At 37.0% G+C, this 26,008-nt stretch overlaps 4 protein-coding genes and 1 long non-coding RNA gene across 6 annotated transcripts; 2 read left to right on the plus strand and 3 right to left on the minus strand.

Moving 5' to 3' along the window:
* Positions 1-3: 3 nt before the first annotated feature.
* On the minus strand, positions 4-2,373 carry LOC130501852 (ACT domain-containing protein ACR8; the record flags this gene model as incomplete). The annotated part of the gene is made up of 7 exons (XM_056996672.1): positions 1,983-2,373; positions 1,468-1,513; positions 1,239-1,353; positions 1,081-1,148; positions 416-988; positions 219-323; positions 4-129 (listed from the first exon to the last, which is right to left on the minus strand). Coding segments are annotated over exons 1-7 (1,095 nt in total), but the record flags the coding sequence as incomplete, so codon positions are not given.
* A 6,154-nt stretch (positions 2,374-8,527) lies between these two features.
* LOC130501855 (uncharacterized) lies at positions 8,528-10,194 on the minus strand. The gene is made up of 4 exons (XR_008939922.1): positions 9,998-10,194; positions 9,603-9,695; positions 9,258-9,517; positions 8,528-9,166 (listed from the first exon to the last, which is right to left on the minus strand). It is a non-coding gene; the product is annotated as an uncharacterized LOC130501855 (long non-coding RNA).
* Positions 10,195-10,920: 726 nt separating this feature from the next.
* On the minus strand, positions 10,921-15,697 carry LOC108811608 (kinesin-like protein KIN-UA). Its single transcript, XM_018583676.2, has 19 exons — positions 15,292-15,697; positions 15,044-15,144; positions 14,836-14,958; positions 14,572-14,757; positions 14,275-14,496; positions 14,054-14,192; positions 13,806-13,955; positions 13,626-13,714; positions 13,350-13,553; positions 13,115-13,258; positions 12,906-13,040; positions 12,675-12,806; positions 12,451-12,589; positions 12,289-12,381; positions 12,052-12,177; positions 11,828-11,953; positions 11,605-11,748; positions 11,385-11,513; positions 10,921-11,294 (listed from the first exon to the last, which is right to left on the minus strand). The coding sequence occupies exons 1-19, from the start codon at positions 15,503-15,505 to the stop codon at positions 11,131-11,133; spliced, it is 2,760 nt and encodes a 919-aa protein (XP_018439178.1). The 5' UTR covers positions 15,506-15,697; the 3' UTR covers positions 10,921-11,130.
* A 3,338-nt stretch (positions 15,698-19,035) lies between these two features.
* Positions 19,036-20,874, plus strand: LOC108862386 (uncharacterized). The gene is made up of 4 exons (XM_018636495.2): positions 19,036-19,537; positions 19,820-20,056; positions 20,145-20,362; positions 20,448-20,874. The coding sequence occupies exons 1-4, from the start codon at positions 19,277-19,279 to the stop codon at positions 20,626-20,628; spliced, it is 897 nt and encodes a 298-aa protein (XP_018491997.1). The 5' UTR covers positions 19,036-19,276; the 3' UTR covers positions 20,629-20,874.
* Positions 20,875-21,762: 888 nt separating this feature from the next.
* On the plus strand, positions 21,763-25,254 carry LOC108807155 (probable LRR receptor-like serine/threonine-protein kinase At1g12460). 2 transcript variants are annotated; one of them, XM_018579444.2, is made up of 3 exons: positions 21,763-21,988; positions 22,086-23,493; positions 23,571-25,254. In XM_018579444.2, the coding sequence occupies exons 2-3, from the start codon at positions 22,331-22,333 to the stop codon at positions 25,105-25,107; spliced, it is 2,700 nt and encodes an 899-aa protein (XP_018434946.2). In that variant the 5' UTR covers positions 21,763-21,988; positions 22,086-22,330; the 3' UTR covers positions 25,108-25,254. The 2 variants fall into 2 exon arrangements, with proteins under 2 accessions (XP_018434946.2, XP_056852656.1); XM_056996676.1 differs by having other exon boundaries at positions 21,763-23,493.
* Positions 25,255-26,008: the final 754 nt, after the last annotated feature.

The raw sequence follows: 26,008 nt of genomic DNA on the forward strand, positions 1-26,008 counted from the left end.
GTTTGTTGCCATGCCACAGCTCGTTGATATTTCTGTTCTTGTAACATTCAGACCGTTTTCTCTGAACGTCCGTGTAACTTCAGCTAGTAAACCTTGTTTGTCTGGATGCCTCAGCTCTAATCTCACACCCTAAACATAAACAAAACCAAAGAACCGGTTTAGATTACCGGTTAATCAATCAAAACATTTAAACCAACTTAAGGCTAGTCTTATCATACCTCAGATGCTCTTCTCTCCACTGCAGCTTCTAAGCATTGTATCACTCTTTGTCTCTCTGCTTCTGAACTTATAGGTGATCCATCCTTATGCCGGATATAAAATTCCTGAAGAAGTTACCAAAAAAAGGAAAGATCGTTTAGGTCAAAGTCGCACAGAAACCTCCCAACATTAACAAATTTTGGTTCAAGAAACATACCAAATGAGCTTGGTCTTCAGATGTGTTGATAGTCGCATGGAACACGGCATATTCCATATCGGTTAACGTGCAAACCACGTCAAACAAAAGCTTAGTCCTGTCTCGGCAATGAACATTAACCACCGAGTAACCCCTCTCAGCCCAATTCTGAACCGTCACCACCACCATAGGAGATCTCTCCTGCTTCTTGGATCTCTTCTCGTAGTCTCTGTCTTCGAACATAAGCTGATGAAGCCTGCGTTCGATGTGCGTCATCATATCCACCGAAACACAAGTCTTGGCAGCGGATTTAACGTCATTATCGCCGTTCAGAACGTTCTTTAACCGTCCCTCGATTTTGGATATGCGATGAGAATCGAGAATAGGCGATCCTGAGCTGCAGTCTTTGAGATAGATCATAGACGCAACTCTACCGTTATGTGTCCATAGCTTAGCGTCAACTACATCGCAGTTGAGATCAGAGAGAACCGCAAACATCTCGGATAGTAAACCGATCCTGTCCGTTCCGGTTAACTCTAAGGCCGTTAGACCGTTAACTTCAATGTTTTCTCCATAGTAAACCGTTTCAATCGACTGTCAAACCAAAAAAGAAAGATTTCTATTTTTAGAACCCACAAGTTCTTTGAATACAGACATGAGCATTTTATATTAAATTACGAAATTACCTGTTCAATGTAGCTCAAGACGCTCTGATCATTCAATTTGTTTCCGTTTAAGTCAGTCACATGAAAAACTGCAGAATTAGAAGGAAAAAAAAGAGTTATAAACATAACAGAAATTTATTAATAAATATATAATTTTGAATTTGAAAATTGATAATTACCATCCATGTTCCATCTTCCATCAGAAGAAATGTAAGCTTTTTTAATGGAGAGGTTCAAATCGGTGAGGATTTGTACTGCTTCTAGCAATATACCATGTCCTCTAGGACTGTCAACCTGATAGAAGAAAAATGGAATTATTGTAATTAGTCTTTTGGATTAAGAATGAATCATTTGCTTTGAGGCTATTAATTATTTAAGGTGGTTTAGATTAAAAATAAAGAAGCAAACCTTGACGATTGTCGCTGAAGAACAAACACCATTGTCGATAACGACCCTGTAAATGATGTACAAACTCATTTTAGATTAATTTTCTTTTGTGCCAAAAAAAAATTATCAATTAATGTTTGGAGAAGATAAGTCGTTAGAAAAAAATTCAAGTTGATGAAAGAAAAGAGGCCGAAATTGAGGAAATCTTCTAGGAACAAGACAGAAAGAACAAACTTTAAAATATTTTAATATATTTATTTGAAAAAAGGTTAATTAAAAGGATGAACGGAAAGAAACTTTGAAATTTTTTAAAAATCAATTTGAAATTCTGAAAATATTAAAAAAATAAACTTTGCCTCATATTAAACTCATAATTTCCAGGAAAATCTTCAGAGATATGAAAAAAAAAATTCCAGAAAAAAAATAACACGAAATCATTACATACCCAGCAAAATACGAGGTTCTTGGTTTTTCTAATCTTAAGATCTGTTCTTGGGAAAAAAAAATTGAAAAGGAAAAAACAGAAGCAAACAAACCTTGGGGTGTTCATCCTAATCACAAGCTTTTCATACTCATCCAAATAGCCTTTCATCGCCATATCTATCTTTCTCTCAATCTCTCTGATACTCTTACGCCGTCGTTTTCAAACTCTTTAGCTTCTCTGTTTCTTCTTCTTCTTATCAAAGATGACCAACAAAACAAATAACAATCTCTTCAAAGGCGTTTCTCTCTAAATAAAAACGGTACCGTTAGATCTCTCTCGATTTCCGAGACTGTTACTTTTCTCTCTCTCTAGATGATTCAGAACACGTTTTCACATAAACTTCCATACACTAGACTCCTTTTATATATATAGATAGATGCATATTTAATAGAATTTTTTATTATCTCGGCATATTATAGAAGAGTCACATGGAAGGGCACAACTCACGCATGTTTCTAATGCTAAAAGTCTTCTTGATATGGACTTTTATAATGTTTCATTTTTGAATATCTAGTTTAACCTAAAACTGTTACAATAATTATCACTCTTCCTTTCTATTTAACTTAATTCTCTTACTAAGCACACTGTTCTCTCTGTTTCACATTAAGTGTTATTTTAACTTTTAACTTTTCTTTTATAATAAGTTTTGTTTTGTATTTTTAATGCATATTTTAAACAAAATTTTCTGTTTTTTACCTTTATTTTTAATTCATTAATTAATAAAATAGAATAGAAATTATATTAAATATAAGCAAAACAAAAATTTTAACAATTGTTTATGTCCGGAAAATTTTTAAACGACATTTATTACACAATAAAAAGTATTATTTGAACTTTTAAATGATAATTCTCTAAGGATTATTTATCACTTTATTCATGGTAATTTCATTATATCAATTATTTCTAAGTCTTTGGTACAATCTTTAAAAAAAAATATTCTCTCCATTTCAGATTAATTATTGTTAGTACTCTTTTTAATTTGTGTGGAAAAACTAAAATGATAAATAAAGTGAAACTGAGGGAGTATGTCACAAAATCATCCAAAACATCAGACCTAAATCTCAGCGAAATGGTTTAATTAGCTATTAAATAATCCCGTAATTTGTTAGCAATCTCATCACAAAAGAAACAACCAGCAAAACCTCCACGTGTCAACACATCCTCTGTTATGGTGGTTCAACTGTCCAGCTAGGACACCCCCGGTCCTAAATGGGGTTTTGCCTTTGCGTGCTTTCCACTCTAGTATGATCCTTCCCGACAATCACTCATCTGACGGCCACGGTAGGCCACGTGTCATAATCTTAAAGGTCCCACGTCTAATGATACTCGCTTCGTAGCTAAGATGAGAATTCTCTTCCCTACACACCCACCTCATAACGTGACTACGTGAGAGCTACGCGATTCTCAAAGATCCGTACTTACCCATAAGCTCTATGTTCAGATGTTCTGTAATAAGCCTCGTAGATTTTGGTTCAGAGATGTCTGGTATGGTATTCTACGCGCTTTGATAGATCTCATGAGCTTGTGTTCTGTAATAAAACTCGTAGATTTTGGTTCCGACATCTCTGGCATTATAAGGGTATACAAGTCTTTTCGTATCATGGGAATCTCCGAATCGAGAGGCGCAATTTTAAGAGGAGAAAGATCTTTAGGGGACCCACGTAAAGCTGGCAAGAGAGAGACTGACACTTTTAAGGGTGTCGTGAAGGGTAAAACTGTCCTTTACTCGAGAAGAATCAGGGGTTAGTCACGTGGTGACAGTTAATTGGACCAAACGGTGTACAAGAAGAAAAGTAAATTCACGCGTGAGACTCACGTCGATGAGGTGATTTTATCGGCCTACCCATTACGCATTTACCGACTATATACTATAGTTTTTAATTGAATTAATCCTTGAACAGAATATCACGTATCAACTTTATTGGAGATTTATGATCGTCCACAAGCGTGATTTCCTTAACCTTCTTACAATTCGATAACATAAAAGTGGCTACAGTTAGAAGATGCCAGAATTAATAGATTCGTATATTGATATGTGGATTGTTAGTTATAACTTATATGTAATATAATTTGGAAAAGAAAACAAGTGTATAACATAAGGGATCTAAGGAGATCATTCGCACTACATACGAATATGCCCCCACGTATGGGCCACTTTCTCCACAAGGAACATAACCATGTCACGTGCAATCACGTAGGATGTCTTCGCGATCTAAAACCATAGGCGATCTAGATCTTGCCACGTAGACGACATAGTTCTCCGTAATACTAGAAATTCAGGTTTCCATACATGCTTGGACGTGCAGTGCAGTAACCGAACCTGCCAAAGCAATTTAACTATTCGTTAAGCTTAACGGACAAAGACCAAGGCTACGATTCTTTGTGCTGCATTTATTAGCTCTTAATGTTTGTCATATCATTAATGATCAATTTGCAACGAGTATTAAAATCCATTTTATGGTTGAACTCGACAACCAGTCATTGTTTATTATAAGTAGATAGACCAGAACGTCGAGGAAAATAAAAAAATGTGTCAAAGATCAAAATATGCTAGCGAGGAATCTTTAAAACAATTACAAAATAAAGAGTGTTATGAGCTTCTCCGTACGTTCTAGAGAAATTTTGTCGATTACTTTGGCCCTTGATGTTATGAATAGTATACTATATTTTGGCTCTTTTCAAGAATAGCTTTTTTTTTTGTCTTTCATGGCTCTTTCCACGTCGGTTTTAGCGGGAAATTGTATACGATTCTGATTCTCCGCCGGAAACGGGAATGGCCAGTAACCGGTAGGTGGTGGGAGCTACGTCATCAGAACGTAATAAGTAACATTATCACGATAAACTTGGCAACAGAATAACTAAAAGAATAGTGTCCACGAGAATATATGGGTCGGGTCGGTCGGTGCCGTTAATTCTCATAAAATTTCTTATTTTATGGATAATGTGACTTTTTTAAAGAATAATTCGAAACAATTAAAAATAATAATTTGGCAAGGAAAAAAAAACACAACCCACAAGAAAAAAACAGCCTTTGAGCAACTCGTAGGAACAAAATGTTGAATGGACAGAAAAATCCCGTGGGGGAATTTACTGATGTGGCAATACAGCTCACACATTCTTATTTTCGTAGGACCATTCTTCATTTTATTCTATAAATTTCTAAATAGTATTATATTATTTATCCTAGTATTTTAGCAGGAAATATGTTGATTGTTGCGTAGTATTAAAAAAACCCTTTTATAGTAAGTGTGCAACCTAACCTAACCTAATCTCTGCAAGGGCAATTTCGTAGTTGACCATGGAATCCAGACGAAAGGAGTCCATGTGACTAGACAGAGTTCGGTGTAGCTTTTTGACTCATTGTTAGTGTTTTGGCGCCAAATTTGAATATGCTTTCCCTCTCTCTTTGATCTTAGACTCTAAAGTAGTAGGCAACATGGCTAGTGTATCGTTTATGAGTATTATGCGCATCAGGAACTTATGATCGAGGTGAGCTTGTTTGTCAACTTGCGGCTCCACAAGATACTCGGATTAATAGCTCGATCTCATCAAATAATCATAAATAGGTTCAGATTCACAATATCGGGAAGATTTTCGCACGACCTTTGTGTTCATTAGTATATATGCTAAACATATTTTGAAGAGGCTATTATATGATTGTTAGGGATGGTCGGGCAGATCATGTAATTTTTTAACATTTACAAAGATCACACCATTACTCTCAAGGGGCATGTTGTTCCTCGGACGTGACAAGAACATGTATTTTCCGTTGTTATTATAGTCACGGATATTTTATATGATTAATGTAGTTTACTTCGATAGAACGACAGTTGTAAATGAAATTTCTTGTTTATTTGGCCACTATATCGCCGATTAACATTTTGTAGTATTTTGTATAAGATAAGGTTAAGGCATGTCGACTCTTCTCATATAGCATCGACAAATCTCCGTAATTTTAGGAGAACTTAGTGGATCTAAGGATATTCTGTAAATGAAATCTCAGCCGTCCAGTTTAATATTGGAACTACCCTCAGAGTTTGACTAGGATTTTGTCCATTGTGAATAGTTGAATACAATGTCTCTCTAACATATTCAAAAGCTTTTAAACTAAAGTTAAAACCGGTTTAAGACTAAGCCAAGTAAATGTTTAACCTCTGTTCGATAAAATCAACAGAACAGCAGAACCCGATAACTAAACATGAACCTTGTTCCCAAACGATTACACTAGAGTTTTCAAATGTTTGTGCATGTCGTGCGATTTTGTGGTTTGAACCATCCAAATCCAATCTATGTGTACTTTGGATTCTGTAGTTTATATATAGACAGTTACCTTTCTATCTAGACCCATAAATGTACATTAGTAAAATAATTTGCTATGTTAGTACTGATGTTTTGTGTTAACAACATACATGAAAACCATGTGTTAATGATCAGATGGTATCATGACGTTCCAGTATTGCTAAGCAAGTTGAATTAGAATCCAATTACATTCGGATATTTTTAACACGTAGCCACCGGTGATTTAAGATTCATTCGTCGGAAAGCGGTTTACCGTTTTTTTAACATACATGCATGTATTGTGCGTAATCTGACGACATCCACAACAATAATAGCAAAAATCAATAAACGGCATGATCGGAGAACAAGAAGTTGAATTATTCATCTGCTAAATATCACAAGAGCCGAATGTATACCAGTCAATGTTTTAGGGGCAATGAGGATTAACATAATTACTGAGGCCAAATTTATTTGAATGTTCAAGAAAGAGATGGTTTGACTTTTGTTGCTTAAGATACATAGATAAATTATTTGACTTCTGATGAGGAAAAAAGGTTGACAATTGCATATAAAAAGAATAAATAAAATTATCATAATTACAGCATGATCTATGTTATGTCATATGTGTTAGCTGTTGAGTAGTGACGAAGTGAAAGGCTAGAAGCACACACAAGTAATTAGGAGTGGTACACACTAACACAGTATTGCAGGCTGATATTTTAATTTAATTTTGTTCTTGTCAACCTATAATTGATTTTTTCAATGCGTGACTTTGTTTATGCTCACTATTATATTAGACGACTTTATTTTTAATGTTCTATTTTAATAGATGTAAACCTGTTTGAAGAGTATATTCTCTATATCACTGAAGAAATTCGAGAACGCCGCTTCATGCCGGCATATATCCAAATCGTGCGTGTTTGTGGATGGTATAGATATAGATTTTTTTTTCTCTTTTTTTGTCAAATTCGGATATTGATCATTACGTTAGAGTTCTGAGGTGATGAGAGTTCAGAACATATTCTGGTTGCAAGTTGTAAAATTAACAAATATTGACGATATTTCTACATGATTTATAAAAGAAATCGAAAACCAAAATTAAATGAAGAATATGGGGCTAAGCGTGAAGTTTCTTCCATACCACATGCACGTTACAGAAACTTTATGAAACATGTAAAAGTATAAAATATAAACCACTAGGGTCAGCCCGCCCTACGGGCGGGATATACATTACGTGTGAGGTAATGTATGTAACTATATAATTGTATATTTTTTTACATGTGTTTTATATGAGTTTTGAAAGAAAAACGTTTTATTACGTTTACGGTTTTTATTTTTCTGTTTATTTCTTAATTTTTACAGTTTTAGTTTAAATAGTTTGCATTTATTTTGTAAGTGAATATTATTATGTTTAATGTTTTTCTGTTCAATGTATTTAATTTTATATTTAAAGTAGGGTTATATTTTATGGAACCAAATATATTCAAGTAAGCTGACCAAAAAAAACTCAAGTAACAATAAAGATAATGAAGATAGATTATAAATTATTTTTAATGTTGTTGAATTCCGCTTATTTTTAATTTGGGATGATGGATTTTTTTTTGTTTATTCTAATCTCTTTCTTTAATTTTTTAGACTTTTAATAGTAATAATAATTTTAGTTTTTAACGTAAATATGATGTTACGATAATATTAAAAATTACGATTAATATATGTATTTTGTATTTTATTACATGAATTTTGAAAAAATTGATACATGTTAACATATTGACGTCAATAGATTAATTGAATTGAAAATGAATCAATTATAAAAATTATTTATGAAGTATTTAACGTTTAAAAAAAATTGGTGCAAAATATAAAATAGATTAAAAATATATTAAACCTAAATTGTTGTGTCGTGCTCATGTTATCTAAGTTTACATACAAATAACAATACTGTCATTTTTCAGAATTTGTTGGTGATCAAATTTATAATTAACAATGTATAACAAACTTGTATTGTGATTAAAAATCTATATTATAGTTGTCTTTGGCTGTCACATGCTAATACATGATATGTAACTGAAGTTTTTTCACGCATAATCTACGAAATTGGCTTGCATGATTATTACATCATCCATCTATTAGGAATTCTTATTGTTTTTATGTATATAATAAAATTAACTATTTACTATAGTGAGCACTAATTCATGCTAAGACGTTTTGATACGAAGGTCACTTTGTTCGTCTTGTTTCAATATAATTTGCTCATTCATTATTCTCCCTTGTAATAACCACAACTTAAAGGAAAGATTATAAACACACAGCAGCATGACATACAAAAAAATTATCATTCTCAGTGACTAAGCATACCCAATAAAAAATATTGTGTCTATGTTTGCATATAGCTATTGATTCTAAAAGAAACACATGCCCCAACAACAATAACCAAAACCTATTTTTTTAAATGGGTATTGCTTTTGCACCAAGGCAATGAAACTGATGTACAAACAACACAGCATCCACTTATAACTCTTTTTCTCGGTTGATTTAAAAAAGCTCCTTTCCCTTTTTTTTTATTAGGCTGCCGTTTTAACTGCGGTTTTAGACATCAATTAAACACACTCTTTATTACAGACTCTTTGGGAGAGCTTGTCTGATCATGAAAACTGTCCACGCTGTTCTAAGAGCATGCCCTGCTGCTCCAAACCCCGCATTTGTCTGGTTGTCGCCTCTGCTGTCTTTGTACCATACCTACAAAAACATATCAGAATCACTGAATACAAAAATTGATTTTGTATTCTCCTTAAAAAAGACTTATCTGTGATCGACAATTTCAGTAGTGACAGTTGAAGATGCTTTCATAATGTTCCTTCCCTTTACTCCAACAGCATCACAAACCATGTATGCATACACATGATAAAACAAAGCGCAGTTTCAAGTTGGATAACACTCACGCTAAACGTTGTCACACTCCTGTGTGAAAAAAAGTGAACAAACAATCATTCACACACATAACTAAACTTCTACTGATTAACGTATATATAGTGCTTCTTATGTAACACACCTGTCAATATTCAAGTTAACCATGATGTTTCTCTTTCTTTATGTCGTTTTCAGTATGCATATGGTAGTACAATATATATATCATATGGATCAATTGAACCTTTGAAATAGATAATGTCTGAAATATATACACAGAAACGTTGACAAATGTGTTAGCGGACAGATGATGGTTTTCATCATAGTAGCTAATGGAAAACAATAAGAAAAGAGGGAGTAGAGTTGTTCAAAATATATTCTTCAAGAACACACTGACTGCTTCCCCTGTAATGAAAGTGATACTGTCAGTACTCGAAAACAGAGCCGATTCTGGGATAACATACCAACAAAACCGATTTAATATGTTAACCTTTGTGTCTCTGAGGCCCTTGAAGATCTCCATCCGCGCCGTCTGAATCAGACTTATGATCTCAAGCGGGTTTAATTTGTCCATCCGTGCCGTCTGAATCAGAGATGAATTCAAGCGGTTATAATCAGAAAAATAAAAAACTATAGAACAATCAATGAACGGTTTTAATTAGTGTTATTCAAAATATGTCAAACAAAGATATAAACAGAAAACTGGAAAATAATGATTCAACACGACAGAAAAGCTAAAAATGTAATGAAAAAGTATAGTTATGATGTTGAACTCAAGCGGAGGAGCGTGATAAAACTGTGAATACAGAAGCACAATTTCCACTACTATGAGCTAATAAACACGATACAGTTCGAGAGCGCGATTAGCAGAATCGAGATACGAACCTATTTATACATGAGATCGCCGACTGAACAACTTAACCGAAGAGATCGTAGTGGGCGTTCGATTTAGTGGGATTAAAGACAATGAGATTAAAGTCGAAGAAATCACAACGCCTCCGTTACGGAACTGGAACGTCATCGCCTCCGCCGATCGATGTGAAACAGGAGAACACAAATGTACTCTTCATCGCAGATTAGGGTTTCTACAGGTGAAGTGGTCTTTGGGCCGCCAAACATAACGCGACGTCGAGCCCAAATCAAAGTCCCGATGGTAGAGAAACAAAGATACGATGTGTTTCATTAAAGGAGGACACGTGTCGAACGCTCAGCGACTTAATTTCTGACGTGTCATCCTATGTGTCAACAGGAGAGAAGCAACCATCTTTTATAGTAATAGATTGGGCCAGGCTCGTGATGGCTCGTGATGTATAAACTTGATACGGACCCACATTCTATGTATAAATTTTGGTATATATATTTCCTTGGATTTGGTCCATAGATGAACTCATGAATATATGTGTCTCTAACATAGTTGTATGCATGGAAGATATTGTGAATCGTCTGAATACCACTTATAAATGTATTCGCAGCATGCGTTCTGAGACTGCATCGATCATTTCCAACTAAAATATATGTTTACCTCAAACATTTTAATGTTTCGTTCAATGTTCAAAAAATTTCTAGGCGGCAACTAGACGGACTCCTAAACCGCTATTTTGAGTGTTTATATCAACTTAAAAAAAATATTCTAAAAAAATGTTTTGTTTATGTTTGAATCCAGTCCCTACAGTTTACATCTGATTTACCTTGACCGAGTGCATATGCATTTTAAACACACAGATTTCGTTTATGTATAGTTTATATTGAAATATGTAACAATGCTCCTCTTGGGAGCTGAATTGACTGTCAGTCTCAAATGAAGCAAATTAATCGAAAAAAACTGAAGCATAATTTATTATAAATTTAGCACTACTACGTCAAATATACAACAAACAAAACCCACCAAAATAATATACACCAAAACAAACAAAAAGCCACAGCCACGAAGAAAACCACAAACCATTCTTAACCGAAAGAAAAGCAAAAAATTAGACAACAAAGACTGTCTAAGTTAAAAGAAGTTAAAACTGGCCTTTTTACCGGATATCGACACGAAGACGTCTAAGTTCAGTAAGGAAAGCGGGAGTAGAAGTGAGAGTCCGATGAGCAAGACTTCTTATGTCTTCTCTCGAACATTCTCTTGAGATCCTCACCAGTTCCCATATTGCTCCTTCCTTTACCATCTCTTTCGCATTCCCTTCTGCAAAATCTCAATAATATCATCATGTTACAAATGGCATTGATTCCACGGTAGTTTTTAATCGATGCAAACCAATACAATACACTTTACCGTGTTGTGCCAAGTGGCAGAGAGCTAATTCGATATGCCGCTTAATAGCTGTAGTTTCGGTTTTGGCATTTTGAACAATCCAAGAGAGTGCACCGTCTTCTATTAATAGTGACTTTCCTCTCTTGGTTCCTGCTTAATTTTTGTGCATCAAGTCATTTATTATTTTAGATAAATGAGATGTTTTAGCCAAAAAGGAGAAATATTTGGATAGTTTCAATACCTTGTGTTGATGCTCTTGACTCGCATTTAGCAAAGTTTGCAATGCCACGAGCAACTTGTGCAAGGACATCAGGATGTCCACATCTTACCATTCCCAACAATGCTGCAATCCCTCCTTCTGATCTTAGCTTTGTCTGCAATTTATCTTACGTCGGAAAAAAAATAGTCTCAGAATTTAGTCAATAACAGTTTAATTTCATTATAAAGTAGTGAACAGATGATACCATTTCCACATAGATTAGCAATGGCTCCAGCAACCATCCTGAGGGTTTGAGGATCTTGAGCATTAGCTGCTGTTGATGATAATAAATCGATGCCTCCTTGATCCATGATCAGCTCCTGGTTGGTTTCTGAAGAATAAAGAAGAAATTATTAATTTGGTTTCTCTAAATAAAATAAAATGATAAAATAAATGAATTAGGCCATGAGAAAAAAAACATTTTCTTACCGTTCATTGCAAGGTTGGCGATTGCACCAGCAGCAACTCTGTGAATGGTTTCATCTTCTGTACTTCTCAGAAGCATCAGTAGGGAAGTGAGACCACCAGCTTCCACGATTTGTTGCTGATTTGCCTCTGTTTTTTTTACATATAAATAAACAATCCAAAGATATAATGAGGGGAGATGATCTGAATAGGTAATGGTATTTAAAATATATGTATACATAGAAGGTTGAAGAAGGAAACCTTCGGCAGCAAGATTTGCTACTACTTTGACAGCATGAATCCTTACATCAGCATCGTCAGCCTCAAGAAGAGACAAAATCTTTTGCAACCCAACTTCAAGAGAGAAAACAGTATAAGATGCCATATTTAATGTTGTTGTTGTTTTGAAACACTAGAGATTACCTTGTTCAAATAGTTTAGCTACAGGAGGTTTCTCAGCATTTCCCGGATCTTGTAACTGAGGAAGTTTTAACTGAGACATAAAAGAGTCTAGCGCACCAGATGTTTTCTGTGAACCATGTCTCTCAAGGTTTTGTCGCGTCTGCCAAACATATATATGTAAAAAGAAAGCTTAAACCAGGACATCTTCAGATATTTTGTGTGTGTGGTATCCATGTATTAGTTACCTCGTCAGCGGTAAGACTCAGCTGCAGTAACTGAGTATGAAGCGTCGCTATTTCCTCCTCTAGTTTTTCCTTTTGTTGTGTCTCACTTTCCAACATCTTATGGAGTCTCATGATCTCAGAGTTTCCTGATACCTAAATCAAATTATAGTCCAATAAAAACTTTTAAGTTGGAAATAAACAATCCACAGAAAAAAACCACAAACAGACAAAAGGAAGGCTTTAAGGACATACTTCCACTCTTTTGAACTCAGCGAGTTGCAGTTTCAGTCTATTCACTTCCTCTTCAGCCGCCATCTTCAGCTGAGCTTCTTTCTGAACCGTTTTCTTCAGTTCAGAGACTTCCTCTAAGGCCGGAGCAATGGATCTCTTTAAGACAAAAGAAAAAGATATAGAAATCAGGTTCGGCGAGACATATATCAAGCATGAGAGAGAGACGTTACATTTCCATTTGAAGTGACGTCCAGGCCATTTTTCTCTCCAAGTGCAAGCCTTTCAGCAGCCAGCTTCTTCTGATTCTTTGACCAGTTCTCCTCCAGCTTCTTTATTGATTCCACGTAATCATTCTGATACCTTAGCTTCTCCTCCTACACACAACAGATATGATGATGAATGAATGAAATCCATACACCAAGAAAGGAAGATCTTCATTAGCAAGGTTCTGTTTCCATCACGTACCTCTAGTGCATTAGCATATCTCTTCTCAGCCTCAGAGATCTGGTTATGCGCCTCTACCGTTATTCTCTCGATTTCATCAACGAATGCTTTCTGCTGTCTTTCGTTTTCCTCGATCAGACTGTCTAGTTGTACCTCAAGCCTTTTAGACAAGCTTTTGTAATCAAACTCTTCCTTTAACTTCACCATATTCTCCACTTTCATTGCCTAAATAATAAACCCAAAATTTAAAAAAAAAACGTTGCCATCATTTATAAGAATAAAGATATGATCCTTTACCCTCTGCCCAAACATGATAGTGCTTGTTGTCTCCCCTCGATGCCGTGGCGATGGACCAATTGTAATAACCAACGATGTCCTTGCAGTGCCTGTTGAAATCATTAGACCGCCATATTGTCAAAACAAGTCACACATAATACAAATGCACACAAAAAAAGTAAAGTAGAGAGGAACTTTTGCCTCCAAATGAATCTCTAAGCAATCTAGTTAGCTTAGAATCACGGAACGGAACATGGGAACTGTTCTCAGCCAGTGCATTAATGCATTTGCCAAGTGCACTCAGCGAGAGATTGATAGACTTGGCTTCCTCCAGTGTATGTCCTTCACTTCCTGGTAAAGATATATATAGTATAAACAAAACACAATTTTTAAAATACAAAAGAAAAATACAAATCTTTTTAAACACAAAGTGAGACTGTAGAACAAACCTGATTTACTAATACGTTCCGAGCCAGCAAGATCCACCACAACTAGTTTCCCTTTCCGGACAAGAGGAGGCTTTAGAGATTTAGTCATGTGTGAGTTTCCATTACTTTCACTTGTCTTTAAAGAGCGTCTGACATGAACCTGCATTATTTTTTTTTAAGTTGATGAGATGAATATGCAAAAGACAAAACACTCTCCAAACAAGCCAAAGTAATATTCTCACCATTAAGATAGCATGACTACGTGACGACTCGGTGTTGAGTTTAGTGTTAGCAGCGAACCGGTGAGCTTCTCCGAGTTGAAGCAGTTCAAGGAAGCTATGCTGGTCCCTAATCTCGACCAAGGTGGCGCCTGGAAGAGAAACATCTCCGCTTTTCGGGTCTTCGACTATGGCAATGTTGTCGTTAGCCGGATCAAGAAGGTCTTGTACTGTCTCCATATACAGCTGCATTTACAAATACATTAAGCCAATAGAACACACATGAAACTTTAAAAGAATCAAGAAATATAATAAAGAAACCTGGAGATAAGAGACGGATATAGAATCGGTCTCCAAGGAGACTTGAGCTAGAATATCCTCCATGGCACGGACCATTATGCCACGATCAGCTACGTCTTCTTCCCCGAGCTGTCCGAGCGTATATGTCTTGCCAGTACCGGTCTGACCGTAAGCCATTATAGTCCCATTGTAACCATCCAGAACACCCTATACAAAAAAAACATCATCACTAAATGTCACAGCAGCAAGAGCAAGAGGAAGAGGAAGAGGGGAGTTTTTATGTACCTCGACAACAGGTTTAGCGACAACTTCGTAAACACGCTTCTGAGAAGCATACTCGGTGAGGACTTCGTCGAACTCGAATGTATCAGTGTCCCAATTGTTTTTCCTTAGTTTCAACCTCTTCACCTAAACCGAATCAATCACATAAACTGATCAAGCTCTCTCTCCACATTGGCTTAGTATATATACTATAAGAGAGAGATCAGTGTACCTCAGGCTGTAACTCAACACAATCAGCAAAATCAGCATCAGCGATCATCTCCTCGCCATTCCTTGGCCTTAACCTAACAGCTACACGAACCCTCCCTCGAACTAATACAAAAAAGCATCATGCAATTACAAAAAAAAAACAGATCATGATCCAGAGACATTTGTAGTTACATTAATAAACGAAACAGTGAACTTTTCTAGGTAAAAAAAAAAATATGAACAGAGGATCTGTTTTTTTATTTTTTTTACCAGCAGAGTCGCCGCCGTTTCCAGACTTAGAACCTGCCGCGGCGGAGGAGGAGCCGACACCGAGCGCGGCGGGGCTGCTTTTACGAAGCAACGTCTTAGATTTGAGGGAAGGTTTCTGTGCAGAAGAAGCAGAGGAGGAGGACTGAGCTCTGAGAGAGCTTCTATGCGTACCGGTTCTTTGATTCACATAACCGGTTCCTGAACTCGTTGACATTTCCTCTCTCTCTCTCTCACAGAACCTTCTTCGCTTCCGTTTCTCCTCGATTTGATTCCCTCTAGAAAAATTCCTTTCTTTTCTTGGAGTTTAATTTTCTCGGGACAAACAACTGCTCACAAAATTTTACAGAGATAGAGTGAGAGAGAAAGAGAGAGTTGTGTCTTGTCCGGTCTGTGAGGGTGGAGGGAATCGTGTGTTTTAGACACAGTTAAAACTAAACGATCATGTGGGTCCCCTATTTATTTTTTAAAGTTACTCGACTGTTTTTGACATTAATGCCCTTTTACTGCTCCCGTAATTTACCCGTGCATTGGTTCCGCGTGAATATCATTTATTAATAATGCGAAAAAACTATATGACCGATGGCAAAAAAAAAAAGAGAAAAACTATATGACCATTCATTCACGAGAGCGAGAGAGATGTGACCATTCTAAATGCTCTCTAACCATTTTTAGTAGTTAGGTTCGTGCATGTGTGTTTATTAGCCGTATTTATTGTTTATATGGATTCTTATTTTTGTCAATTTTACATTTAAACAAGGGTTATTATCTTAGATATGATTTGTATTGGTTAATATGGTTATGGGTTAAAAATATGATTTGTATTGGTGTTGGTAGGACCAACTTTTCTTTTTACGATAAAGATGGATTAATTTGTGAATAATTTTAAATATTTGTTTGAATTCCTCCCTTTTTATAAAAAAGCAAAAAACTAGAGGAAGATAAATAGAAGGAAAGATTTTGGACTGAAAAAGGGATAAAGGAAAAACAAAAAGGCTATACCGACGAGTCGACGACAATTAAAGGGATTTAAGGGTCCCCATAGAAAAAGTAAATTTGTCAAATCGCCCCCAAAGTTTTTTGCATTCAAATTTTTGAATGAGCCAATTAAATACCATTCAAAGAAGTTTATATATATAGACACATTTGAGTCTATTTTACAAAGTACAAATTAGTGAACACTCAACTCATTTCTGGATTGGTATTAAGATGACAATTTGTGAATTCGCCAAAACAGTTGTACCACTTGAATCACAGTATGATATGGTTGTTTTGTAAGATTCCTAGTTCTGTCAGACCTGGTCCAAACGTCATGGTTTTGTCTCGTTACCTCAGTCGAGTATATGTTTATAATCAAAATGCCAATGATTTTCTTTTAAAATGTCGTTTATGTGCTTTTATAGACCCCGCCCGAAGTATTGATGTATAAAGAAGACAAATTATTCAAAGCACTCAAACTATATGCACTTATTATGTAGGGGCCTGGCCCTTCCTCAGCGAGAGACTTTGCCAAGTTGAATATTCTCTTCAAGCAAAAAAAAAGTTGTTATCGTTCTATAAAAGAAAGTCACCTTTTGTATTATCGTTTCCTGATTTATGAAATTTTTATTATTATTGCTATGGACCATACTGGACAACGATATGCAAAAGTTGGCAACAGCATACATTAAAAACATCCCAATCGAAAATCAAGTTCATAGAAAAAGTATATGATTTTTTTTTGGTGTAAACTCACAAATTGCAAAAGGTTACACCAGTACTGATGCAATGTCAGATCATATGGTATTACATCATGGGCTGAAACTGGTGGTTTAGTAGAGGTTGCAATGTCGCAGTAAGTTCTTCATCTTCCCACCAATTTTTTTTAAACGAGAAATATAAAAGCATATTGGTATAAGGGCAAAACATGGTTCAAATTTAAAGGTAGAAGAAGTCTACATGTTGATTTGTTAGTTCTTAATTTTTTTTATACATAGTGCGTTACTTGCTTGCCTCCCTTTGCTTTTTGTAAACTGTTTGATCAGATTCGGAATAATGGACCCATGATTTTAATTGTAACCATCAAAGAAAGTTATGGTGAAAGGAACAGTTTACCATACTAAAGGGAAAAGCACAACCTATATCATTCCATACTCTATCTCCAACCTCTTCAAAGAATCCAAGTTGATACATATAGCTTTGTGGCTTCACCGCAGAAACTAACACATTACACATACTGTGCAACTGCACAAGCCGTTAACTACCAAAGGAGACGAGCCAAAGATTCCATTAGCTTAATAACTGGCCTCAAAACTTCTTAACATACATTTAAAAGAGATAAAGATCATTGTCAAGTAAGGATTTCACAAACCGCATTATTTTATGCACATCTTAATTTCATTGACAACAAACCTGAATCTATTGACTGCTTCTAATGAATTGATCTAGCCCAACAAATGACTTGTGTATAACACCTGAGATGCTATTAAGCGTTGATCAAAAAAAAAAGATGCTATTAAGCATGGAGCTAGCAAAAAGAACAATCCAGGATACAACGACTACCCCATTGTTTTATACAATACAAACTACATTGACAGCTTCACTTTATCTACCATAAGCTATGTACAAGCTCCACTTATTTTAAGTTCAACAACCTCAAATGATTGAAACTTACTCAAGTAATAATATAAGTCAAAGCAACAAGAACACGAATTTCTACGTGGAAGTAAGCAAATTCGGTGATTTATTCAATTACATGACAATATCCCACAAACCAAAGACATCTCCAAATGTTCCACAATCTGATACACATAAACTCTTAGTTTCAGAGCTATCCAAGCTACACTTCTTAACCAAAATAAGTATTTGAGATATTATTTCTCACATCAGGAATTCTAAGGAACATTAAGTAATATATAAATAGTTAAAATTAATTTACTAATCACCAATTGGTTTTAAGTTGTAAGCCAATAATATAATCTGGATCTAACAATAAGCTAGACGCAAACCACAGGGTGTTCATGAGTCATCTAGAAATTTAGAATGTTGGAGGATCCTATAACTTCTAGCCAGTAACTAAGCTGTGCAAGGCAGCTCCCTGGTTATATAATAATGAGCAAGCGATTATCACATTCACATGTGACGGCTTCACTATTTCTTTCAACTTGATAGCCCATACTGATCAACACACCATCATCTCTGTCGGATATGACTTTTATGATGATCTCCACACCATCTTATATTTATTTTCTGATGACATATCTATGTAATGATTTTTCTTTATCTATTAATCATAAGGTAACTTATATTGGGTTTTTTTTCTTTTGAATTTGCTTTGAAGTATCAACTTTGATTGCTTTTCAGTGTCTTGTTTCTCTCGTTTGTATACGTATTAATTGCTTTCAAGCAACTAATTTCCGTATCATATTCTTTATGAAGTACGGCTAAATAAAAATTAGAATACCATGTTACTCCTTAGTTAACGCAACGCTGCTACCTTTATGTAGTAACCTAAAACCCTAAAGAGATATATACCATGAGATTTTGTGCCACTTGTTGAATCAAAAAACGAAGAAAAACACATACTACATGGACTTATCGCGACAGCGGATATAAAAATAAAGCAAGTGACTCAGCAACTCACTAGGTACAAATCATACATCTCCACCTGTCCGACCGACCATGACACCGGTTTAATAATGTTTACGTTAGAACCACACTAATTATTGGGATATTATAGTTTAAAACCTTTAATAAACAAAAGGTAAGCGAATAATTCCGATTCTTTTTTCTTGGAATCTAAAAAACCCAATTCGACTCTCTCTCTCTCTCTCAAATTGGATCCAACGGTCTAATTCTCTCGTAACTCTATGATTTTCTCGGGAAACCGAAAGAAAAAACAGAGGTTCACAACGAATCTGACGGAGACGTTTTGAGATTTGTCTTAAAAGGGGGTAATAATAGTGTCTGAAAATTTTGTAACTTTTTGCTTGCATCTTCGGTCGGATCCATGACTTACGGCGATGGCGTCGATAAGACGGTGCCTGAGCTGAAATTGAGAATGGAGGATCCCGAGAACGGAGATTACGTGAAATTAAGAGGAAGATCGGATGAAGAAGAAGAAGAAGAAGAAGGATCATCGGGTGGGGGGTGTTCGTTAGGGTCGGTGACGTCTGTGTGGTTCTGGGTTAAATTCATCTCCCTCCTCGCTTGTCTTGCTGTATTGGCCTTTGTTATCATTAAATGGATTGCTCCTTTTTTGATCGAAAAGGTTCGTTTTTTCTGTTACATTTGATTGAATTATGGTTCTTACATAAAAGAGTTTCTAATGTGTCTGATTGGGTTTTTGTGATTGCAAATTAGGGTTCTTGTGTATATAGAATTATCATTAAGTGATGCTACAAACATTGCTCACCAAGTTGAGGTTCAAATATAAATCTTTTAACCTTGTTTTGAAAGGGTTTCTATTTTAGCTATTAAAATCGATATCATGCATTTCTTGAGATAGTCCCTCAATGTTGTTTTGCCGTGTGTATGGATTATTGTATTTCAGGAACTGATTCCGTTTATAAAGTGGGTGGGAAGCACATTCAGCATCCCGGTGCTCGGACTTCTCCTCTTTGCCTCTGTTGCATTGTTCCCAACCATTCTTCTTCCTTCCTCTCCTTCCATGTGGATGGCTGGTCTTACCTTTGGTTATGGAAAAGGCTTTCTCTTGATTCTATCTGCAGCATCCATCGGTGTTACTCTTCCTTTCTTAATTGGACATCTCTTCCTCCACAACATGCAAGTAAGCAATCATTCCAGATAACTTGGAGGATCTCTAGTTCACATAGCTTTTAGATGATCAATTTTTGGCGTTTTTTTTCTTCCTGCAGGAATGGTTGAAGCAATACCCGAAAAAAGCAGCCATACTTCGAGCTGCCGGTGAAGGAACCTGGTTCCATCAGTTTCAAGCAGTCACCTTGATCCGTGTCTCTCCATTCCCTTACATGGTTTACAACTACTGCGCATTGGCCACTGGAGTTCACTACGGTCCTTACATCTTAGGCTCTCTTGTTGGAATGGTCCCTGAGATCTTTGTCTCCATCTACACGTATATGTCCTCTCTCTTTCTATGTGAAGACTTGTTCTGCAGAATCTTGAATTTGGTGTTTTTTTTTTGGGTTACTTACTTGCAGGGGAATAATGCTAAGAACACTAGCTGTTGCATCAGAAAAGAGACACGGTCTTTCGGCCATGGAGATAGTAGTGAATGTTCTTGGTTTCTGTGTAACTGCGAGCGCGACTATAGTCTGCACTATCTATGCGAAGAAGAAGCTAAGCGCAATGCAATCAGAGGAAGCAGCAGAGACATTATAAAAGTACACACGCTGCTTGAAGAACTCTTTTCATCACCAAACCGCTTAAAGAGCCAGTCACTAAACGTATCACCACCATCTAACACGATCTTGGAAGTTGTATGTAACTGACCATATTATACGAAAATATTTTGTTTTTGTTTCGTTCAAATTAATATCTCTGCTTTTTTTGTATAGATATAATTCAACTAGATAATCTAATTATTATTATTTTTCCTTATATAAAATCTAACTCATGGTGTTCATCTGTTTATGTATCCAGTTATGGAAAACAAAGTTCGTAGGGACGGTTACAAAGAGCTTTTCCTATACTATTTAAAAAATGGAAGAACAACGGTCAAATACGAATTTATCACAGTTTTGTAATGACATAAATAAATGTGGTGTTAAGAACTTTAAAAAAAAGATTAGATTTTCCGACAGAAAGCATGATTGGAAATTGAAGTGAAGACATTTAATGATAGTGTTTACAGAGGCTAAACTGAGAATTGTACAATGGACAGTATTTGATTTAACAATTCACAGTGCCATTACTAATGTCTCATCTTGAGTACTGCGTGTATGTGTGTGTCCTCTCTACCTCATGATTCTTCAGCAGGAAAGGAGCTCTCAGAAAGTAGAACATTATTATCAGGGGAAAAAAATTGAAAAAAGAAAGAACAAAATGATTGAACAAAACTGAGTAAAACAGAAACAAACAAATGACAGAAAGACGTTTACTTTTGTACACTCATGACTCATCTGTCTCTGTCTTTAATTCTCTTCCCTTTTGATACCCCATAAGTTTTCCAAAAGTTTGATTTGGGACCTCAAACATAAGGAAAAAACCAAAACCATATCAACAACCAAATGATTAGAGAGAAGCCAGGTTGATTGATTAGAGAGAAGCCAGGTTGATTGATTACATAATGCCCAAATATTAGTAAAAACTTGTAACAGTTACTGATAATTTAAAAACGAAAACAGATGAATGAAATGTACAATTCTCTGTAACACGCCATTCAATTACGTCTGAAGCTAACAACTCGAATGGGGGACCATAACTCATTTATTTTAGTCATTAAATTAATGGGCAACCCTGGTTGGTGAAGGAGAGAATAAATGCCTTTGGTAGAAGGTACAGACAAGCAGACACTTACTTCTTCCCCCTTAACATTACATAAAAAACATATAGGTGATGAACAAAATCAAGCACGTGCTTCCTCTTCATTTGGTGGAAGCCAGAGAGAGAGAGAGAGAGAGAAGCTCACAAGCTTACTTTCCAGCCAAGCCACAAGTCACACACTCTCTTCTCAGTATTGCAAAGCTGAGCACAGTTCTCTCTCCTTCTTCTTCTGTGCAGTTTGATTCGCAAAACCCAAGTCTCATTTTGTTCCTCTCTGACTCTCTGATTCCTTTTCTTTTTGTCGTTTAACGAAAGTTTTGACCTTTGGTCGGTGTTTAATTTTTTTTTTGTAGCCGTTAACATAAATGCAAAAGCAGTTGAAAAGTTCTTAGCTTTGAGCTCTCAATCCCAACAACAATCAACCCCTTTCGTTTCATTCGATTCTTCTCCCTCTCTCTCTCTTGGTAAATGCAACTACTTGTTCTTTGATTCTGGAAGAAAGATTGTAGATTCACGAACCGGGTTCGGTTCCGGATCCTAAACCGGCAATGTCAACTGGGTAGATCCGTTTTTTATCAGCCTGAGTACACACAAAACTATGAAAAGGGTTTACCTTTTTCTGGTTTTGCTATACATTTCAACTTCTCCATCTCACTCTCTCGTCACAACCGAACAAGAAGAACGAGACATTCTGCTTCAATTCAAAGAAACCATCACCGACGATCCCCACAACAGCTTAGCCTCTTGGACCCTCGACGGAGACCACTGCGACACCTTCAACGGAGTCACCTGCAACCCGGAAGGGTTCGTGGACAAGATCGTCCTCTGGAACACGAGTCTCGCCGGAACTCTGACCCCGAGACTCTCCGGTCTAAACTTTATCCGTGTCCTGACCTTGTTTGGCAACAGGTTTACGGGTAACCTACCGTCGGATTACTCAAAGCTGCAGACTTTGTGGACCATCAACGTTAGCTCCAACGCGCTGTCCGGTCCGATCCCGGAGTTTATCGGTGGTTTGTCTAGCTTGAGGTTTCTCGACTTGTCTAAGAACGGTTTCTCCGGTGAGATTCCTGTTTCTCTGTTTAGGGTCTGCGGCAAGACCAAGTTCGTGTCTTTGTCTCACAACAACCTCTCCGGATCAATCCCTGGTTCGTTAGCGAACTGTAACAACCTCGAAGGGTTTGATTTCTCTTACAACGGTCTTAACGGGGGGTTGCCGCCTGGGGTCTGTGATATCCCTGTGCTCGAGTATATCTCGGTGAGGAACAATCTGTTGTCTGGTGATGGTGTCTCTGATGAGGTGGTGAAGTGTAAGAGGCTGAGCCATGTTGATTTGGGGAGTAATATGTTCCAAGGGTTAGGGCCTTTCGAGGTTCTTGGGTTCGTGAACATAACTTATGTTAATGTCTCTCGGAACCGGTTCGGTGGGGAGATTGGAGAGGTGGTTGATTGTGGTCAGAGATTAGAGTTTTTGGATGCTTCTTCTAATGAGTTGACCGGTGGGATCTCCGGAGGTGTGACTGGTTGCAAAAGTCTCAAGCTTTTGGACTTGGAGTCTAATAAGCTGAACGGGAGTATCCCTGGAGGTATTGGGAAGATGGAGAAGCTCTCGGTTGTTAGGTTAGGTGATAACTCTATAGATGGTGAGATACCGAAAGAGATTGGTGGGTTGGAGTATCTACAGGTTTTGAATCTGCATGATCTCAACCTCGTTGGTGAAGTTCCAGTGGATATCTCCAATTGCAGATTACTTCTTGAACTGTGAGTTTTGAGTTTGATGTTTTTTTATCAGTTCTTGTTAATGTATGTGAGTCTCTCTCATTGTTGTTGCTTTGCAGAGATGTTTCAGGGAATGGTTTAGAAGGAGAGATCCCTAAGAAGCTACTAAACTTAACAAACCTAGAGATTCTTGACCTGCATCGTAACCGTATCAACGGAAGCATTCCATCTGAGCTTGGAAGCCTCTCTAGACTCCAGTTTCTTGATGTTTCTCAGAACTCTCTTTCGGGCTCCATCCCGTCTTCACTCGGTAGCTTGAACAGGCTAACGCATTTCAACGTCTCCCACAACAATCTCTCCGGTGTGATCCCTCCCCTTCCGGTGTTACAATCTTTCGGATCTTCCGCGTTTGAAAACAACCCTTTGCTTTGCGGTGAACCTCTTGTAACTACTACACCCTGCAGCTCACGTGGAGCCGCCGCTGCAAAGTCAAGAAGCTCTCAAGCTCTAAGCGTTTCGGTTATCATCGTCATAGTCGCTGCAGCTGTGATCCTCCTCGGTGTCTGCGTTGTGCTTGGTTTGAACCTCAGAGCTCGTAAAAGAAGAAAAGACGAAGAAGAAGTGGTCACACTCGAGACCACTCCTCTAGCCTCTTCGATAGACTCAAGCGGTGGTGGTGGTGGTGTGATAATAGGAAAGCTAGTTCTCTTCAGCAAGAACTTACCTTCTAAGTACGAAGACTGGGAAGCCGGCACAAAAGCTCTCCTCGACAAGGACAACATAATCGGAATGGGATCCATCGGCTCAGTCTACAGAGCTTCTTTCGAAGGAGGAGTGTCCATCGCGGTGAAGAAGCTCGAGACGTTGGGAAGAATCAGAAACCAAGAAGAGTTTGAGCAAGAGCTAGGACGCCTCGGTGGTTTGCAGCATCAGAACCTCTCTTCTTACCAAGGCTACTACTTCTCCTCGACCATGCAGTTGATTCTCTCTGACTATGTCTCCAACGGTAGCCTCTACGAGAATCTACACTCGAGAATCCACCCTGGAGAAGGAGGAGGAGCCAGCACGAGCCATGGTAATAATAATACTGATTTGAACTGGCAGAGAAGGTTTGTGATCGCTTTGGGAACAGCGAAAGCGCTCTCTTTCCTTCACGATGATTGCAGACCAGCGGTTCTTCATCTCAACGTGAAGTCCAGCAACGTTCTTTTGGACGAGAGGTACGAGGCGAAGCTGTCGGATTACGGGTTAGAGAAGTTTCTTCCGGTTCTTGACAGTTTTGGCAGGACCAAGAAGTTCCATAACGCGGTTGGTTACATTGCTCCGGAGCTGGCTCAGCAGAGTTTGAAAGCGAGTGAGAAATGCGATGTGTATAGCTACGGTGTGGTGCTTCTCGAGCTGGTTACGGGGAGAGAACCGGTGGAGTCTCCGAGGGGTAACCAGGTTTTGATATTGAGAGATTACGTGAGGGATATGTTGGAGACCGGTTCGGCTTCTGATTGTTTTGACAGAAGGTTGAGGGAGTTTGAAGAGAATGAGCTGATTCAGGTTATGAAGTTGGGACTGCTTTGCACGTCGGAGAGTCCTTTGAAGAGACCGAGTATGGCTGAGGTTGTTCAGGTTCTTGAATCAATCAGAAACGGGTTTGGATCATGATGAAAAGCTTCTTTTTTTTTCTTTTTTGATAATTCTTTTGGAGTAAAAAGATTGCATAGAAGATGTGCAGTGTAGTGTTCAGTGTTTAGAAAAGGTTTTATTCTTTTGTTTCACAAACTTTTTGAGATTTTTTTTTTACATGTTCCACAAACTTTTACATATAACAACAACAACAAGCACAACACAAGTTACCGTAACAGAATCTTAAACCATCACGGTTCGATACAACGACAGGAAGATATTAAAATCCATAGCCAAGCATATTTGTCAAAGTTAATTAGAGTGAATGACTATGTACAAAAACAAATTACAAATAACATGGAATATATAGCATGTTATCGTCTACAAGTACTAGGCATGTCAAATGTAAATAAGTTTTATTTAAGATAAACTTCTGAAGAAGAAGAGAAAGGATGATAAAACCAACTAGCCTTTGGTGTAATGGTAGGCGTCACTTGAATATAGGCGTAAAAACCACCTTATTCATCTCACCAAAAACAAAAGAGGATGATAAAAGGGAAACAAAATCAAAAACCATACTAGGAGGTAAACAAAACAAATGAAGTTCCTTAGTTTTGTACAATGATGTGCATCATCATATTCAACCCTCTCCCTTGCATGATCTATTTCATGTGTAGGAACAACAAGCACTTGAAGAAGCACACTCGGATCTCGTTTCAACAGTCTCTGTTTGAAGTATTCGGATTCGATTGTTGTTTTCCATTGTCTTGATACACATTTAAATCTCATGAGAGGTTTCACCGCAAGTCTCTCTAGAATAAGCTCAACCACATCGTGAGGTAACGATTCCATTACTCAACAGTCAATACCAATATGTTTTTCTTTTTTTTAGTTTATCTGATTTTAGAATGTTACTAGAAATCTGTAAGCAAAAGGTAAA

Source organism: Raphanus sativus, unplaced genomic scaffold (genome assembly GCF_000801105.2).
Source record: "Raphanus sativus cultivar WK10039 unplaced genomic scaffold, ASM80110v3 Scaffold0311, whole genome shotgun sequence".
Classification (NCBI taxonomy): domain Eukaryota; kingdom Viridiplantae; phylum Streptophyta; class Magnoliopsida; order Brassicales; family Brassicaceae; genus Raphanus; species Raphanus sativus.

What these genes read in the sequence shown, in the direction of transcription:
- LOC108807155 (XM_056996676.1), top strand. Translation starts at nt 22,331, where the DNA reads ATGAAAAGGGTTTACCTTTTTCTGGTTTTGCTATACATTTCAACTTCT. An exon ending in TGCAGATTACTTCTTGAACT is followed by an intron (nt 23,494 to 23,570) that starts GTGAGTTTTGAG and finishes GTTGCTTTGCAG; the next exon opens with AGATGTTTCAGGGAATGGTT.
- LOC108862386 (XM_018636495.2), top strand. Translation starts at nt 19,277, where the DNA reads ATGACTTACGGCGATGGCGTCGATAAGACGGTGCCTGAGCTGAAATTG. An exon ending in CTCCTTTTTTGATCGAAAAG is followed by an intron (nt 19,538 to 19,819) that starts GTTCGTTTTTTC and finishes ATTGTATTTCAG; the next exon opens with GAACTGATTCCGTTTATAAA. An exon ending in TCTTCCTCCACAACATGCAA is followed by an intron (nt 20,057 to 20,144) that starts GTAAGCAATCAT and finishes TTCTTCCTGCAG; the next exon opens with GAATGGTTGAAGCAATACCC.
- LOC108811608 (XM_018583676.2), bottom strand. Translation starts at nt 15,505, where the DNA reads ATGTCAACGAGTTCAGGAACCGGTTATGTGAATCAAAGAACCGGTACG. An exon ending in AGCAAATCTTGCTGCCGAAG is followed by an intron (nt 12,178 to 12,288) that starts GTTTCCTTCTTC and finishes TAAAAAAAACAG; the next exon opens with AGGCAAATCAGCAACAAATC. An exon ending in GTCAAGAGCATCAACACAAG is followed by an intron (nt 11,514 to 11,604) that starts GTATTGAAACTA and finishes AAAATTAAGCAG; the next exon opens with GAACCAAGAGAGGAAAGTCA.